Here is a 19,233-nt window from a genome sequence, read left to right as displayed (position 1 = left end):
CCACTGCCCCAGTTCCTCCACAGCTCAGTGCTGGGGGGCTTTATACCCCTCTAGCCCGCACCTGGCATTAGGCAGCATGGAGCCAATAGCTTCATGGTTATTTGATCCAGAGAGTCCTATTCTATACGCAATACGTCTTTACAGGGACAAGACAAGCTGTATGTGACCTAAAAGTTCCTCAATGCATTAATTGGAAGCAGTGTCCACAAATATTTTAATATAATATTATATAGAGATTATTATATATGATATATCTAGCTTCTTATTATATAAATAATAACTTTCAGCTCCAAAGAAGCTGTTTGTTGAGACATTTATTGGCCCAGATTGTACATTTTGCAAAGATACAGCATATGTAATACTGCATTTCTACTTCCAAAGAGGATAGACACACATTAAGGCTGGTCTGATCCTTAACTTAACACTACACAATGAAAATTGTGAAAACTGAATTAATTACAGCAGTATTAACATTAATGTCAAAGACAAACATCACAATATTAAATCAATGCAGCACATGCTGTGCAGCCCTACAGAGAATGTGAATGGTTCTTACTGACCACTAACATGCAAAGCAAGGTTAAGCTGTGTTTACCTGGTTTGCAGTCATTAAGTCATTCTGCAGTTTCTGCACACGCAGGTTTATGGATTTCAGCTCCTCCTCTTTGCGCTGCTGAATCTCCTCTATTTTAGTCCTGGAGCAAAACACACACAAAACGTTCATCACAAATGTAATTTAACATACACAGCCGTATTTGCTCTCAGGGCACATTCAGAAAAGCACCTGTATATCTCAATATAATGACTGTACGATATGCTGGGAGGGCAAATAAACCACAGCCCTACGTCATCATTAGATTCTCTTTTACATTACATGAAACAAACAAAGTCAATGGTAAATGTAACCTGCTGTCATTGTAGAGAGCCTCCTTTTCTCCCTGGAGCCGCAGAAAGCTGTAAGAGGAGCATAAAGAGAGATTAAAGAGAGGCCTAGTCAAGCCCTTTGAGCCTTGCGTATTGTGTTATTTATGTAAAAATAAATGTTACGTTAATAATAATAATAATAAGAAGAAGAAGAATATTTAAATTAAACAATTAATGAAACTAAAAACTTTACTGTTTTTTAAACAGCATATACTGTCTGTCGCTAACTTACTCTAGTTACTTATGGCAACCTTAATTAGGCCAGAACTACCCAGCAGTTTATGACTAACAGAAGTTGGAAAAAGTCAATAATGGTATAATAATTATATACTATAATTATTTTGATTTTAGTTTTTTTTAAATAATTGTTTTAGTTTAACACTGCTTTCCTGATTTATATTATCTAAGAGACAACTTTTTACATTTGAATTAACAAAAACTTATTTATTAAGCCAGCACTTAAAGTAGATCTACTCAGAATTCTTTGTGGATTTGAATTCTGGTAATAACCTCATATTTTGCACATTATTAATTTAGTTCCATGTTATTTTCAAGGCAAAGATTATGTTAAAGCACCACTCTGCAGCATTTCTTCCTTAAAATATCAGCTGCAAAATCACTGTGATTCTCCATTGACTGTACAAGGCAGAAAAGGGCTACTTGCTACTCTGGACTCTGCAGTTCTTGCGAGACCTGTGTGTCATATTTGTAGAAACTCTTGGGGTCCTCTTTTAGCGATCTTTGGATGAGCCGCCAATTGGGCACTGTGCAGCTTGATTTAGGGTGTCAGTGCGTCTTTGCTCTCATAACAATGGGAAAAGTACACTATGCACAGCTTGAAATGCGCAAAGGGCATGTACTGAGTCTCTTAATTAATCATGGGTGTGTTTTGGGCAAAACGTGCAATAAATCAATCAGCGTGTCTCACTCGCCATTTTCTTTAAGAGCCAGGTGCGGTCTGACATTGGCTGATTGCTGTTTCAATGGTGCAAAGCGAGGGTGTAGTGCGTTGGGCTGCACACGCCTGTGTTGACAATTCACTGCCAGGATAGCGACGAACGTCTGACTGTTGACAGTCGCCTAGGTTGTTTCGCAGGTAGAAGTCATGAAAATACACTGTTGGCAAGGTGTAAGATAGCAATAAGCATCACGGCACCTCGTGATATGGATCTTGTAATATTATTCCACCACCTCAGTCTACATGCTTCTTTCACTTTTAGAGACAGTTCTGCATCTCTCACAGCACGTCCAGAAAAGCGTGTCCTTCAGAGCAAGAAACGCCAACACCAATTAAATTCATAATGCTGCTTTAAGAAACAATTTACATGCTAAAGCTATGGTGAGTTTCTGTGAAATAGCTGCTGTGATATATTTAACAGGGAGCGATTCTTATTGGGCTCTCAGGTGGGTCCCATAAAAAAAAAAAAAAATTAATAAAAAAAAAAAAAAGACACTGATATATAACAGATATATCAGTCAGTTATAACTCCAGCAACAGAAGGATAGTAATCATTGAATACAGGGTCTTTATGTCCGCCAAATACTTGTAGGCTTGTGACACACAAGCAGCCCCTGAAAAGCCAGAGGAGCACGGCACTGAGTTTGTGTCCTTTGCAAAAAGATCACTTTGCATTTTTCCCCACTGGTATGAAGCCTCTGCCAACCTGGAGAGCCTGTGGGTGATGATGCAGGCACCCAGTGCTGGTCAGAAGGTGCCACAGTGGCGGCGGCAATCGCCTTCTGCTGACTGAGCAAGTGACAGTGAGGGCAAGAAGAACAAGCTCTCGTTCAGAATCATTACACCTGCTCCGCTGGACCCGCGTCCGGGAGCCATGCTGCAGGGTTGCGATGTCATGCAGGGCATGCTGGCAAACGACTGTGAGGCTGCACCACATTACAGAGGCTGGATGCCTCGTCATGGCACAGCAGGTACAGGTCAAAAGGGTGAGGTGGAAAAATGACAGTCATTTATCTTCTGCAAGAAAAGGCTGGAGTTTAAAATAGAACATCGTAACATAGAACTGCGGTACGGACGGGGCAGAGGACAGCGAGGGCTACGTGCTGCAGTTTTCCTTGTTGTCCACCATCAATAATACACAAAAAGGTATGACATTCATGTAAGCATTTATAAGATCATTATCATGCAAGGTTCGTCCTTTTTCTTTTTTGTTCCAGGAACTTTTCCAGGACATTTTCCATGATTTCCACGGATGATATCAGACGTACAATGGGACTCATTCACCAGCAGCTTAATAAGAATTTTCTGAAAATGATTATGACTTGGGTTACAACGTGTTACACAGCTCTTGCAAGCATTTTCCTGCCCGCTTTCGCAAAGCTGCATAGTTTCTGGCGTTCCAAGCCTGAAGCAGCAATGATAGCAGTGCTGTTCTCCTTATTACGGGTCAGTGGGGAATCACTGCAATGATGAAGCTGTAATTTCAAGGTAAAAATGCTTCATAAAAGCTGCTTCAAACCCTTTAACCATTCAAACCATGTATGTAAGCCCACACTTCATTGCGGTCATGCTTTACATCAGCTTCATAGGCCCTAAAATGGAACCCTGTGGGGCTCCTCACAATCTAGTAAGCTAAACAATTATACATTAGTTTTCACTTCAGGATTAAAGGGTTTAAGGACTTAACGACACTCCAACAATACAGAAAAACATGTTTCTCTTACCTTTCTTGTTTTTTCTTCAATTTGTCAGAGAGCTAAAAAAACAAAAAACAATAAATAAATAAATAAATAAATAAATAAATAAAAATCACAATCACAAATTCTGTCACAACAGTGAGCACAAGGACATCTGGGAATGTTTATTTCTACTTACCTTGGCAATCTCCTCTTGGAGTTTGCCTATTTCGGTCTGCTTAGATACCTGAAATAAACAAGCAACAAAGAACAACATATTGCAGCACTGTACATCAATTAGTTCTGTCTAAGCAACCGGGAATATAAGGGAAGCACAAGCAAGCAGACGGGTGCTAAGGTATGTGGCACCCACAAGCCCTTCTCTGAAGCGCCCAGAGTTTAGAAAGTGCTGTGTTGCTGAAGCAGGCATTTATCGTGAGACAGTGTTTACCTCGAATGCCTGAAGCTGCTCCTTCAGTAAGCGCTTCTCTTCCATCTCTGTCTGAAGCTTCAGCTCCACTTCTGGAAATGGCAAGTGAGCAAGCAGCAGTGAATATGAGGACACAAACGGTGCTTCTACTGTGAAACTCCTTCAGCTGACACTGCCCCTATGCCAGGCATTTTAATGAGTGTACTATAGCAAAGAGAGTCAACACACTACAACAACAAGCAGGCATTCTGGGAGTAGGGATGCAATGAACACATGTTTGGTATCTGATGTATAATTATTTCATTTACAGTGTTCTCTGCTAGGCTAAGGTAAATAACAATGACACTGTCAGCAATCACAATTGGTAAATAGATGTCCAATACCTTCATTTATAGGCTTCAAAAAGCAACATATATACATAACAATAAAACCTCTAAAACCAACATGGATCTGATCTGATTCAAACATTTATGCTACAATTATACAGGGTTCCTTAAAATGTTCATCACATGATCAAGCTCTGTAAATAAGTTTATTTATTTATTTTCTTTAATAGACTGTAGTAATTCATTTCTAATTGTACATACAATATATATTATACATCATTCTAAACCACACTGATTTGTGTGTACCAAACAAATAAAGATCTGGTTGCTTTTTGAGAGGTTTTTAGACATGTTTTTATGGTGAGGAGACTGGTGACAGTCTAAGTCAGGGGTGGGCAACAGGGGCCAGAGTCCTGCACAGTTTGCTGATCAACTAAACCTGGCAATAAAGTTTAAGCAGGAAAAGCATAAATTATAATAAGCATAATTGCCCACCCCAGTCCAGTGTTTGTTAGAAGCGTTAATTAAGCATCTCCAGTCACAAACCTTATTATAAATAAATAAATAAAATCAAATACATTTAATTGCTTACACTAGATATTAAACCTGTCTTGGCTGATCGATTGCATCTAGGTTCATCAGTCATGCTCATTATTTTCCTTTAAGGCCTTTATGTAAACCTTTAATACAACAGCAGTTAATGTGGATTTCAGAAGGACGCAAACATCTCACCGTCCTCCAGACATGAGTGGTACGACAATGGAAACAAAGAACATCTCTCTTGGACACTGAGTAATTGTGCTTCAGTAAACAGACTGTGCACATCCCTTTCTGTTTCTACAGGACAGGCGCATACCAAATGGACGGCCTGGGTAGCCTAAGTCAGGGGTGGGCAACAGGGGCCAGAGTCCTGCTCAGTTTGCTGATCAACTAAACTTGGCAACATAGACGAAAAATAGACGAGTTGAATCAGGTGTGTTTGAGCAGGAAAAGCATAAAACTGTGCAGGGTCCTACCCTGCTTGATCACAGGGCTATTCTCTTAACCCCTGTGAAGAGGCTTAATTCCAAATCATTTTTTCAATCAAACAGTTTTAGTCTAAAGTCACAAAAGCAAACTTCCCAAGTATCTATACCACTGGCAGACGGCAGGATAGAAATAGTCAAGATGTCAGTAGTGAGGAAGGCTTGGCTTACCACTTAGGTCATAAGCTCTCTGCTCCAGAGCGTCATTCCGTGCCTCAGCCTGCAAAATAAATAAATAAATAAATAAATAAAAATACAATTTTAAAACACTGACAAATGGTTCACATTTAAGAATGAAGCAAAGAAAAAAAAGAAAAAAAAGATATAATTAACTCCGATAAAAAATACACTGAAAAAAAATGACAGTGTAAACTAATATATATATATATATATATATATATATATATATATATATATATATATATATATATATATATATTGTTCATTGAGGTCCCATGGAAAAACAGAGCATTCTTCCCTTGTCTGAACCAATGAGATCTCACCTGCTCCAGTCTGTCCCCAGCTGGCGCAGCTGCCGTTGCATCACCTGGACCACCAGCATCAGCGTTCGACTGGTGGACGCCGTTTGAGTCGGCCTGGCCATCGATCACTGCCTCTTTCCCATCATTAACGTCCGCTCCCCGCAAACGATTCAGCTCGTTGTCATAGCGCTCCTGAAGAGCTTGACACACACACACACACACACACACACACACACACACACACACACACACACACACACACAGAGAGAGTATAACCATCCCTGCAATGACAGCTCACATCCATCAGAGTCTGTGGCCAAATAAACTAGGCTAGATTGCTGACATTATTACTGCCAATCTGCACTTTTCTGCCATACAGGGGAAAATCCTTTTAAAGGGTGATAATCTGTGTTTTAGCTTTGGCTTAGCTGCCTAATAAGAGAAGTTACGGTGGAAATCGGTTTATGCTGGCACAGCAGGAAAAAAGTGCAGACTTGGGAATTAACAGCGAACAGAGAAGGAAACACAACGTCATTTAAAAGATCACACAGTCACATATATATGGACAAAAGTATTGGGACACATTTTAATAACATAATGCAAGTGTTTTATTTAGTCCCATTGCCACAGCCATGCTAGATGGTTCTTAAGAGCTTGGTGCTGTAATAGGAGCCACTGCTGCAACAAAGAGTCAGCTGGTGAAATTTCCTCCACCATCAGTCGTGAGTGTCAACCGAGCTTCAGACCACGTAAAGTTACAGAGCAGGGTCAGGGCTGAGTGCTGAGCTCAGAGCATAAGTGCATTTAAGTCTCCAACACTTTGCTGAGCTCCAAACCACCTCCATATTGACTCACACTCTTACCTGCCAATTTCTTTTGCAAGGCGGAGTTCTCAGCCTGAAGACGCAGCAGTTCTCCATCTGTTGGTCCAGAGACAGGGCTGGGGGCTGAAGCTGAGAGTCCTCTCCCCTCCTTCAGCCTCTTATTCTCCACCTCCAACTGCTCAATCTGCGAACATAGCTGCACACACACAGACCACCAACCAGTCAGGGGGCTAAGTCTACAGCAGCTAACCAACCCCAGCATAGCTTCATCCCCAGCACAAAGACAACACACTAATCAAGGCACATTTTCAGGACTAGGGAACATTAGCATGCAGTATTACTTCACATGTGAATGTGTTTCCACGATTCCATTGAGATTGCACTGCACGTCTCTTTCTTTCTTAGGTAACACACAATGGAGCAAAATAGACCATGTCCAACACCTGCTCTTGTAGGAGAAGGTTTTTAGCCACGCAGGCTAAGTCGCAGCAGTCAGGAGACAAAATGAACCAACTATGCAACCCCACATGTGGCACCAGGAGCAGAGAGCTTCTACATGCACTGCAAACCAAACCAGAGCCCCAATTCCAGAGCCCCCAAAACTGCTCCCGGGCTCAAAAACAGCTTCCACACTTCCAAACATGCCAAAGTCGCACAGCAAACACCCTTAGAGGGATGGGAGTCAGTCTTATGTGAAAGAATGGATGAATGAACTTCATGCAGTTTGTAACTGTCCTGCTCATACAGTCCTAGTTGACAGTGCAATCTGGGCGGAGTTCTCCATCTCCAACCAATGTCTCCTTAAAATGCTTAAATTCTTATGTAGTGACTTTAGGTTGAGAACACAGACTGGGACAATGCAAGGAAACCTGCCTAGCATGGGCATTATTACACACTGATTATTACCAAGTAAACTAATACAACAGACTGTTGTTATACCCAGTAGGCATTTGGGCCTGCATATGTGTGTGTGTGTGTGTGTGTGTGTGTGTGTGTGTGTGTGTGTGTGTGTGTGTGTGTGCGCAAAAGAGCTCAGCTCAGCACCTTGGACAGCTCTTGCATGAGTGTGCTGTTCTGTAGTCTGAAATCATCCTCCTGGCTGTGCAGTTTACCCTGGAGCATCTCATTTTCACTCAGTAAAGCATCCACCTCCTGCAGCAACAAGTAAAAAAAAATGAACACAATAAATAACAACACTATGAAAACCCTGTACAGCATAATGCCTCTTAAAAGGTCAAGCCTCTCAAAGGAAAATTAGATAAACCACTTATACAAAGTACTGGGGTCCCTTTCTCAGTCATACAGGAACAGCTCTAATGGTTTGTAAAAGCAGCCCTTGGCTGTAATTACAAGAAATATTAACATGCACTTTTAGTTTTGGTTGGCTGTGTAAAGGTCAAACTGTACACTATGTACACTGCAGTGCTACCGGTAGTGTACAGTACTGTAAGGCGCTGTAAGACACCCCAGCACATTATTTAAAACCATCTAGCTCAACAATACGCATTGAACATGATCAAGAGCTTCTCATTCTGAAGAAAGTAGGTGAGATCTAGTGAGCTTAGTACCAGGTTTCTCCTGGATGCCCCCCAGTCCAGCCAGCACAGCGTGGATGTGTTCAATTCCATCAGCAGCAATAGCAGCATCAGCAGCAGCAGCTCACCTGATTTACCATCATTAAGCTCTGATTTACCAAACCAGGTGTCTTAAAAATTAAAACACCAAAAGGGTCAAATACCCAGTTTCAGCTCTATTTTGAACCTTGTATTCATTGCAACAAGAAGGTCTATTCTTCCATATGAATTATCAACTTTAATCAAGTACATGCCAACCACTTGTTTTATGGGGCATTATGGGGCTACAATTAGGGACTATGGGACCATCACCTGCCTGATGGTTCAGCAAGCTGAGCACCAGGACAGCAGAGGGCGCTCTTCATGACTGAAAAGGGGTACATTAAATAAACATGTGCATCTGTGCATCTCATATCTACTAGTGTCTCTGATGTATGACGTCGTCCTTATGTCCCACACCCGGCATATTACAATATGAGCTATTAGACTGACTACTCCCTGGAACACCATAAAGACAGACTTACCTGAGCTTTCTTGCTCTTATTAAGGGCCTGGAGGGGGAAATAAGAAAAGACATGATGGCATAAATCAGATCAGTCTTGGCTGCGATGGAAAAAACAGCCAGGGTGAGTTCTGGGAAAGGAAGATTGCATTAACATTTGCTGATTATATTAGCAAACGGCCTTCTTCTTCCAGCCAACTGGAGCAGCCGAGTAGCTTTTACAGTCTTCTGTAAGATTTGGCTATTGTTTTAGCCACCTCTAGACACTGAAAGTAAGGACATCTATGGTGGAGTCACTCAAGTTCCTGGGCACCACCATTTCCAGAGACTTGAAATGGGAGAAAAACACCATCTCCATCATCAAGAAAGCTCAACAAAGAATGTACTTCTTGAGACAGCTCAAGAAATTCAACCTGCCACAGACCCTGATGATCCAGTTCTACACAGCGATCATCGAGTCCATTATCACAGCCTCCATAACTATCTGGTTTGGTTCCTCCACCTCACAAGAAAGAACCAAACTCCAGCGCATCATCAGGACAGCAGAGAGGATCATAGGATGTAACCTGCCATCACTTCAGCAGATCTACTCCAGCAGGATGAGGAAGCGGGCTGGCAAGATTACATCTGACCCCTCACATCCTGGACACCTCCTCTTCCAGGCACTCCCCTCGGGTAGAAGACTGCGGTCCATCAAAACCAGCACAACACGTCATGCTAACAGCTTCTTCCCCAGAGCTGTAGCGCTCCTCAATCACAGTGGTCACCTCCCACTGTAAACCTCTAAACTTACAACTGAACTGTACCAAACCGGACTGAACAGTTATTTGCACTCTGCCTATTTTGCACTATGACTATTTGCACACCTGTACAGATGTTCTTTTCTTTTCTGTAAATACATCTTTCAGCTCTTTATTACCTTTATTACCTTTAGTACTTTCTACTTTTTTTAATTTATCCCCTACCCTATTTATTGTTTAGTGTAATTTTCCTTTAGTTTAAGACTGTGTTCTGTGTTTCTTTGTTACTTGTCATACGTGTTGCTCTCACCAAGACAAATTCCTTGTATGGGTAACATACTTGGTGAAATAAAGAGATTCTGATTCTGATTCTGATTCTATGCATGTGACAGAACGACCCATAAGTGAGCATTACAGTGTGATTATAAAACCTTATTACTGAAAGATAACTGTTACTTTGGGCTTTACATGGTCATAACACCTACAGACTACAGGCTGAGCGCTGAACCAAGTTTCAGAGTTAATAAAATCCAAAATGTTCATTATATTATATTTAATTTTATCAGTTATCTGCGCCTTTTTTTTTTTGGCTGAGACCCAGAAGCATTATCAAACAGGTTTAGAACCTGGGTGCTCAAACATAAATCCATCAGGTGCTGCAGTGGCTCCAGAAATCTGCTCAGCTGCTCAACATTCAGTTAAACTTACAAGGTCTTCTCGGTAATGGAGTTTATTTATGGAATCAGCTTGAGCCGTGCAGAGCTTCAGCAAACACCTGTAGATCAATTAATATTTCAGTGACTGACTGATGCTGGCTGACTTTAATATTTAATCATAATTACATATTCATCAAAGCTTCCCCTATAAAATATCCAGCAGATTTAAAGAGTACATCCACTTAACATCAGCCGGTCTCCCACCATCTCAGCACACTTGACAAATGCACATTAGGGGGGTAGCTAACAAATATGTGGAGGAGGGGCTAGGTGAAGAGAGTGCAGGGAAGAAAAGAGCCAATCACAGGCTTTTCTGCTTCTACTTCAACGTGGCGACCAGCCGGAGCATCAATATTTGGAATATTGCCATCAACTGAGGAGGTTACAGAGTTACAGAGGCAGCAGAACTGACTTTTCAACCACTAGGGGGCGCACAAGTCAGGTGTGAAATGGCAAAATTTAATTTATCAGCATAAAATTGGACAAATAATAATACATTTTAAAAACCAATGGTTTGACCATCAAATCAAACCCAATTTCCTCATTATACCAGATGTAATCAATCAGACAAGACATATTTAGTCTTCTTTAGTTTTGCACTGGAGCTACAAGGTTAACCACTTAAACCCCAGCCTATTTTTTTAAATTTTATATTTAATACTTACAAAGATTTAATCATTAACTGTTCACAACATAGTATATAATTATAATATTAATTATTTAGTACATACTAAGTATTCAAAAGATATTAATAAATTAGTAAATACTATTTTTCCAATATATATAATAAGTGCTACCTACGGTCACAGACAGTATGGATTTTTCTTCTACATAGTCAAAGCAGATGCTAAATGCTAGGCAGGTAGTGAGAGGTCCATAAATGACTCCCATGTTCTCTGAAAGACTTCTCCTTTGTCCGATAGACAATAAGTGCTCTGTTCCAGTTGCAGGGTTTCATTCAGGATTCTTGTAAACTATTTAAATGCTGGAGGTCTCTGTTGATTCTAATTAAGCAGAGTGCATTTCATTGCTATATATGATATTATACCTCTCCTCTTGACAGACATGGGGTTCACTGTCCTGACCAGATCAGTTCTGAATAAGTACAGTACATCTTCTATATAGAAGGGGAGTTAGGGTATATCTTGCTCAAACGGACTGGTGTAAGGTAAATGGCAACATGCCATTTGAAATAAAAGGAAACGTCCAAAACTGTGGAGGAATACAAGCCTTAAGGCAGGGGTGGACAATTCCAGTCCTGGAGGGCCAGATTCCTGGCTTTTCCTGCTCAATCCTGCTCAAGCACACCTGATTCAACTCACCTGTCAATCATCATGTTTAGCTGTACTGGCTTCTGGCCCCGTTGCCCACCCCTACCTTTAGGGCTGAAAGGGTAAATCTAGCGCAAACTACCATTTCCTCACACACTTTCTCACAGACATCAAACCACAGCAAGCTGTTTAGTAATCTCTAGTAGTTTCTTTTACATGGCTTTGGACACAGTGTGAAATTATATGGAAACAAAATAGTCAAATAGTCGCTTCTTCTGTTTGTAGCTCCGCAGTGGACAGTATAGGAGCTTCAGTTTAGGTTTACTTTGCCTGCGGCCTGTGCAGTCTGCACGTCCCTGCACTGATCCCGTTTTACTAAACCACTCTGCTGTTGTGGTTACACAAGATGAACTATGTTAACCCTTTCTGAGCAACAGCAGGAAATCCTTTCTTTCTTATCCAACTGATTTACACACCAGACTGATTTACAAGACTTGAGTAAAAGTACAAGTGCTCTATCAAAAAAAGCGACTTGAGTAGAAGCAGAAGTGTCTTTAAGTTCCAGACTTAAGTGGAAGTACTAAAGTATTCAACATGTTTTGTACTTAAGTACTGAAAGTAAAAGTACAGTACTTTGTTCTGTAGTTCTTACAGAAAGCAGTCAAAAGTTTGAGTATCAGTGTTTATATTATTTCAAATGCTCAGACTTAAGAAATTTCATGAAATTAAGGAGTTCATGAACATGAGTCTTCAGTTAACTCTCTAAACAAACTCGCTCAAAAGAGAGAAAGCAGAGTTGTGACAGGAAGAACGACAGCATGCTCGCTCACGGCTCGATCACAGCCTCTTCTGCTCAATGCTGAGGCGGCTTTATCGAACCCGGTGACAGCGCCGTCTAGCGCTCTGGCGTGGTGATAATGTGGGTTTGAAATGATTCGTAGCATTTTTATCATTTAAACGAGTAACGAAGCAGCACATCAAACATGTAACGGAACAAAAGTATTAAACTCATCCAAAATATGCAGAGAAGTAGAAGTGAAAGTAGGAAAAAAAAATAATACTCCAGTAGATACAGATACAGTATTTTAGTACTGAAGTACAGTAGTGAAGTAGTTCTACTTTACACTAAGAATAACCCATTGACCCTAGTAGCCTGCGTACAACACACTCCAAATATCAGTACACCACTAACAGTCGTGAAGTTCATAGAAAAACAGGTGTGTCTACCTTCTGTGCTTTGACGTAATCTTTCTCCAAGGTCAAGGTCTTCTGACGGACATTGTTGAGTTCTGTGAAACAGATTGAGAAGTTAGAACAGACTGACATCCAGACTCACACGAAAAACAAGCCAAAAGCGATCTACAAAGTCCAAAAAAGGTTCTGTGTCTCTTAACAGTGGTGCTTTAATCCTGTGAGTGGGAACATACTTCCATTCCTCGACCTCAAACCACTGATTTTACTCACTGAAGTTACTAATCCTTTATAGTAGATTCTCATTTATTTTTTGATAATACAAAATAATTTATATTGGAGTCATTTGTAGTAGATATGTAATATTGTTAAATCATTAATAAAAGCTACCGAATCAACTACAGTAGATACTAAAATATCTATAGCAATTACTGAATCATTTATAGCAGCCACCAATTAATTCATAGCAGCCCCTGGATCATTTATAACTTTTATATCTCTACTGCATGAACCATTTAAGTTAATGAATAATTTAGAACAGCTACTGAATCAATTACAGTGGATAATGAATCATGTATAGCAATTACAGAAAAATATATAACAGATACTGAATCGTTTATGGCAACCACTGAACCACATATATCGGTAATAAATCCTTTACAGTAGACACTAATCAATTTATATTAGCTCCTGGATCATTTATAATTTAAGTTGAATGTGTATGAATCAGTTAAGTTAATGAATCATTTATAACAGTGACTGAATCAATTACAATAGATACCGAATAATTTATAGCAATTACTGAATCAATTAGACCAATTACTGAAACATTCATAATAGATAAATCGTTTAAAGCAGATACTGAATCATATATAATAGATACAAAATCATTTACAGTAGTTACTGAATTAAGACTCAGTAAGGCATTACAGATCTATTTCTAGTCCATTTTCTATTGTGGCAAGAGAACGAGAGAATAAATATAACAGCTCCTTTGTACCATATTTAGTGTAAATAATTTCAATCATATAATAATCAATCCTTCTTTCAAGCAAATCCATACAGAGAAGCAAAGTTTCTATAAACAAAAAGATAAATAATACGTACACTAAATAATTGATAGAATAAGTAGAATGACATAATAAAAACACCAGTTTTCGAAGTAAAAAATATTTTTTTTGTTTTTGCTTTATAAAAACTGTTACGGTTCTGTCCATAATGCCTGTCACTATAAAAGACTCCTGATAGGAGTTATTTAGTATGGATAGGATATTGATTTAGTATGTGGAAAATTCATATTTCTGAAACAGTGGGTAGAGCTCTGTTTTTTCTCCTCAGCAATCAGTCATTTGATCCAAAGTTCACATCATCTCACTGCACTTCATGTCCAGAAAAAGCAGACAGGCAGGCAGGTGAACTGAGCTGTTAGGTACAAGATGATGTAGAGTCAGGTGCCATTTACAGTGGCTTAGTTAGACATTACCCAGAGGAGTGGCGTTTCAGGCATGGTCTCTAAGCCGGTTATTACATATTAAATACTGCAGGCAGCACTACTCTGATGTTATCAAGGTAAACACCCTGGAACAATAGTGTGCTGTGATTAGGAGCCTTAAAGCAAGTGTGAAGTAAAGCGCAGCAGACTACATTCCTTCTATATTTGACTAAACTGAATTAGGAATTATTACGGACACTAATACTGAGACCTTGACTTCTACTGATACTTCTTTCTAATTGTGGGTGTGGTTTAAGCCCTTAGACCCTGTAAATAAGCCCATAATTCCCTTTTATAACTGCACTCTCACAATTAACATCAGTTTCATAGGCCCTAAAATAAAACCCTGAGGGACTCCACAAAGTAAGCTAACGCAAACAGTTTCTGCATTAGGATTAATCCCTGAAAAATTAATCTAGACTAAAAAAGTAATAAATGTGAGGCGCTGAACATTGGTATATTTATAACTGTGATTTAGACAGGCAGTCAAATCTTGGTACAAGCACACATAAAAAAGGGAAATGAAACTGTGTGCAACAATAGGATGTGGCCAATATGAGGATATGTTGCTCACTAATTTCTAAATTAATTGCTAGTCACTTTATTTAAATCCATCATCACCTATTCACCAAATAAATACAATTTTATAACACATAAAATATAAATATTCACAGGTTCAATTATAGATTTTGGCCCATTTTCACAATTGTTTACTTTGTTTATCATAGGTCAGGACTCCCATAGGATCACCCACTGACCAGGTATTATTTGGATGGTGGAGCATTTTCAGCACTGCAGTGACACCAGCATGGTAGTGACATTATTATTTGTATCATACAAATCTGCAAAGAGAACAGACCTCCACACCGAAAAACATCAGCTTCACAATTCTCTGTGCCCATAAACTACTGATGTCTCATTTAAACGGCGCAGCAACAGATGAGTTATTGACTTTAACTTGACCTCTACAGGATGAGCAAGGTAGGGGAGTCTAGGAGTGGACAGTAAGCATATGATAAATGTGAATGTGAATGTAAATGAAATATGATAAATGAAAGTTACCTCATTATTATACTGTAGTAAAGTGGTTTGACAGCAAAAACAAACAAAATGATTCAATATGATAATCAGGATTGTCTGAAATAGCTTTCTAATGTGATACACTATGCGGTTCGAGCATATACGACGTTCAATTCCAAGGTCATTATTAAATGTAACCATTTTTATGTTAACAAATGTTCCAACAGACGAGTTAGGAATCAGATCAATAATAAAATAACTAGAAGGGCCTATCTTAATATGGTCTCCAACAAAATACCCCCCCCCCCTAAAATGTATTATTTACTGAGAACAAGCCCACGTTCCTGAACAAGCTCCTGACCCATCCCTGACCCCTTCCATCCTTAAAGGTGCCCTAAAAGTTTGACCAGTAGAAAGTGTAGAAAGTACTTATTTAACCCAGTTTTAGGAGATCAGAGTAAAATTTGGCAAAACACTGAACTGGAAAACCCTAGCGAGTGTATTTTGGGGCAGATCAAGCAGATTAAAACCAGTGTACAGTAGTGTGTGTACACACACACAGGCAATCACAGTGCTGCTGATAATGCCAGTAGTTGTGGCCAGTCTGGCTTGCAGTAGATATCAGACACTCATGTCCAACACCCCACCTCCCCCCCACACACACACACATACATACACACACACACCGCCCAACACAATGACCTAAGCCAGGGCAGTGGCTATTGATCACAGGGTTGTGGGTTCGATACCCGGGCTCGGCAAGCTGCCTTGAGCCTCTCTGCAAGGCCCTTTACCCTCTCTGCTCCCCGGGCCCTGGAGTTGGCTGCCCACCGCTCTGGGTGTGTGTGTGTGTACTCACTGCCCCTAGATCACTAGTGTGTGTGTGTGTGTGTGTGTTCACTACCACAGATGGGTTAAATGCGGAGGACACATTTCGCTGTACAGTGACAAATACGTGCACCTTCACCTTTAGGTGTGTAGATGCAGGAGTCAGCCGTGTGTGTGTGTGTGTGAGAGAGTGTGAGTGTGTGTTGATCATGCCTTGTGTAATCACTGCTTACCTGCAGTGTTTTTTCTCAGGTCATCCGACAGCTGGTAGTTCTGGGTCCTCAGCTCCAGCAGCTGAGCCTGGTGTGACAAAAACAAAAGGCGTCAAAGGGAATTACATCCTGATCAGACTCAAATATCATGGGTTACGATGTAAAACAGCCCTAGGGAGCATTCTCCAACCCAGGACAGAGCTAAATTAAAGCATGTGGATGTGGACAAGAGGAGCAGTGCTCCATCAGCCAGCCAGCCAGCCAGCCAGCCAGCTACTGGCAGGTGTAGGGAGTCAGCAGTCATCAATTTTCAGCATCACCTCCTTCAGTTTAAGACATCCTGCTTCTTCTACAGCTTCTTTAATCCATATCTAATTATGTCAGGTGATGGAAACAATAAATGATTAGCTCTGAACCCCGCAGACACGAAACTGGAGGTCAGGTCAGCTAGCTAAGCATTCGTGTGTCAACAAACCCTGATGCTACACGCAGAAACAGAGGCTTGACAGCCCTCCTGCGAGCTCGTACTATTAAAGTTTGGGACCTGAAGCAGTGCTTAAGCCACCTACAGTGTTCCCTGAGCGAACTGAAGCCGATTCTGGTGATTAAATGAACGAAACATCGGTATGTTTTGCTGCTAAGGAAGGCGAGCTAGTTGGCCGGCTAACGGGGATGCTAGCTAGCTTCCTAGCGCCAGCTAACTCATAATTAGGCAGCTAACGTTACTAATAAGATCAAAAATCCGAGCCAAGCATATTGCCACGCAGTCTAACCACCAGAATGAGAAAGATGGTTAAATAAAATGGTTAATATATGATGTTAAAACACTTTAAAAGCCTACACGAGCATTAGTTTCAATATTAGCTCGGGCGCTAACCGGCGGTGCTAGCTAGCTGGCTGGACCAACGTTACGGCAGCAGTCAGCAGACTGTGCAGATTACAGGGCCCTGCTGCCGAGATTACCCCCCTAATTCTTTAAGATACAGCCGAAAAATCTGCCTGAAGCCCATCAGCAGCTTGCCATATTAAAAGCTAAATCCCACAGCGGCTGATTAACCAGACACAGACACGGGCAGGGCGACTAACCTGCATACGGTGGAACTCCTCTTCTGATAGAGCCTGCGCCATCTTCACCCACAGGAACCAGGAGCTCACTATGGGTCCACCAAGAGGGGGTGTTGAGGCTCCACATACACAGCAACTTCACTCAGATGCTCCATGCATATATTTCCAAGAAAACATGCAACAAGTGGAAGGAAAGCTGGTAAAAAAAAAATATTTTTCCATTCATGCATGCATGCATTTAAAAACACCTAATAAGCTAGGTAAGTTACTGCTCACCTGTCCAGTAGGTGGCGTGCTGCATTAACAGTCCACCTGAGGACGTTATGATGTGGAGATGGAAGTAAAGATGTCATTAAATGTGTTTATTTAATATTTTATAGTTTTATAACTCTGTACATTATGCATTATGAAGCGACCGAAGACACACTTCTTCTGAGAGTACTTGGGCGAGGGTAGAGTCGAGCATTGTGGTCTCCATACTGACTTTTAGAGGGATCCTTTGGATCTTAGCCTAGATAAAAACTAGTTAGGGGTATTTTATTTACTGAGTAAACAGTGAAGCTTTTTTGTAAGTTGCTCTGGAGAACAGCATCTGCTAAATGCCTTCTATGTAAAAGCCTTGAAAATGCCCAGATGTGGTTTTACAACCCTGTTTACAACCCCGTTATTGAAACCCAGTGGGTGAAACACACTGATTTTGCGTTTATGGTTTATGGATTATGAAAATATTTTTCCATTCATGCATTCATGCATTTAAAAACGCCTAATAAGCTAGGTAAGTTACTGCTCACCTGTCCAGTAGGTGGCGTGCTGCATTAACAGTCCACCTGAGGACGTTATGATGTGGAGATGGAAGTAAAGATGTCATTAAATGTGTTTATTTAATATTTTAAGTTGTTTTATAACTCTGTACATTATGCATTATGAAGCGACCGAAGACACACTTCTTCTGAGAGTACTTGGGCGAGGGTAGTGTCGAGCATTGTGGTCTCCATACTGACCTTTAGAGGGATCCTTTGGATCTTAGCCTAGATAAAAACTAGTTATGGGTATTTTATTTACTGAGTAAACAGTGAAGCTTTTTTGTAAGTCGCTCTGGAGAACAGCATCTGCTAAATGCCTTCTATGTAAAAGCCTTGAAAATGCCCAGATGTGGTTTTACAACCCTGTTTACAACCCCGTTATTGAAACCCAGTGGGTGAAACACACTGATTTTGCGTTTATGGTTTATGGATTATGAAAATATTTTTCCATTCATGCATTCATGCATTTAAAAACGCCTAATAAGCTAGGTAAGTTACTGCTCACCTGTCCAGTAGGTGGCGTGCTGCATTAACAGTCCACCTGAGGACGTTATGATGTGGAGATGGAAGTAAAGATGTCATTAAATGTGTTTATTTAATATTTTAAGTTGTTTTATAACTCTGTACAAGTCTAAATATTGAGTATTATGTATGGAACAGTAAGGAACAGCTGTCCAGATGTATAGAAGGTGGGGTCAAACCACATCCAGTATCGCCCACTCTGCTTACCAGTTCATCTCTTATGACTGATATAGATCCAGCTCCACCCTCTGGTCTTCTGTCCTTCTGTCCTGGAACAGAAGTGGTGGAGGAACGGACTTCCCCAACTCGCTGCCGCCGCCGCCGCCACCGACTGAAGACACACTTCTTCTGAGAGTACTTGGGCGAGGGTAGAGTCGAGCATTGTGGTCTCCATACTGACCTTTAGAGGGATCCTTTGGATCTTAGCCTAGATAAAAACTAGTTAGGGGTATTTTATTTACTGAGTAAACAGTGAAGCTTTTTTGTAAGTCGCTCTGGAGAACAGCATCTGCTAAATGCCTTCTATGTAAATGTAAATCTTCTGCTTCTGCAGCAAAGGCAGCCTCGGAAATGCCCAGATGTGGTTTTACAACCCTGTTTACAACCCTGTTATTGAAACCCAATGGGTGAAACACACTGATTTTGCGTTTAT

The 19,233-nt window shown here is 40.6% G+C and overlaps 1 protein-coding gene across 2 annotated transcripts in view; it reads right to left on the bottom strand.

The window, feature by feature from the left end:
* Positions 1 to 17,351, bottom strand: part of gripap1 (GRIP1 associated protein 1) — a 76,979-nt gene extending 59,628 nt beyond the window's left edge. For both annotated transcript variants that reach the window (XM_072681442.1, XM_072681443.1), the window contains exons 1-13: positions 17,278 to 17,351; positions 16,213 to 16,279; positions 12,676 to 12,737; positions 8,744 to 8,770; positions 7,690 to 7,797; positions 6,685 to 6,841; positions 5,843 to 6,021; positions 5,511 to 5,559; positions 4,010 to 4,080; positions 3,758 to 3,805; positions 3,607 to 3,638; positions 907 to 954; positions 596 to 695 (exon numbers count right to left, since the gene is read on the bottom strand). In XM_072681442.1, the coding sequence (XP_072537543.1) occupies positions 596 to 695; positions 907 to 954; positions 3,607 to 3,638; positions 3,758 to 3,805; positions 4,010 to 4,080; positions 5,511 to 5,559; positions 5,843 to 6,021; positions 6,685 to 6,841; positions 7,690 to 7,797; positions 8,744 to 8,770; positions 12,676 to 12,737; positions 16,213 to 16,279; positions 17,278 to 17,319 (990 nt within the window). In that variant the 5' untranslated portion in view covers positions 17,320 to 17,351. The remainder of the gene's footprint in view (positions 1 to 595; positions 696 to 906; positions 955 to 3,606; positions 3,639 to 3,757; positions 3,806 to 4,009; positions 4,081 to 5,510; positions 5,560 to 5,842; positions 6,022 to 6,684; positions 6,842 to 7,689; positions 7,798 to 8,743; positions 8,771 to 12,675; positions 12,738 to 16,212; positions 16,280 to 17,277) is intronic.
* Positions 17,352 to 19,233: the final 1,882 nt, after the last annotated feature.

The sequence above is a fragment of the Salminus brasiliensis genome, chromosome 6 (genome assembly GCF_030463535.1).
Source record: "Salminus brasiliensis chromosome 6, fSalBra1.hap2, whole genome shotgun sequence".
NCBI classification, from domain to species: Eukaryota; Metazoa; Chordata; class Actinopteri; order Characiformes; family Bryconidae; genus Salminus; species Salminus brasiliensis.
This window is presented reverse-complemented; position numbering and strand designations above follow the sequence as displayed.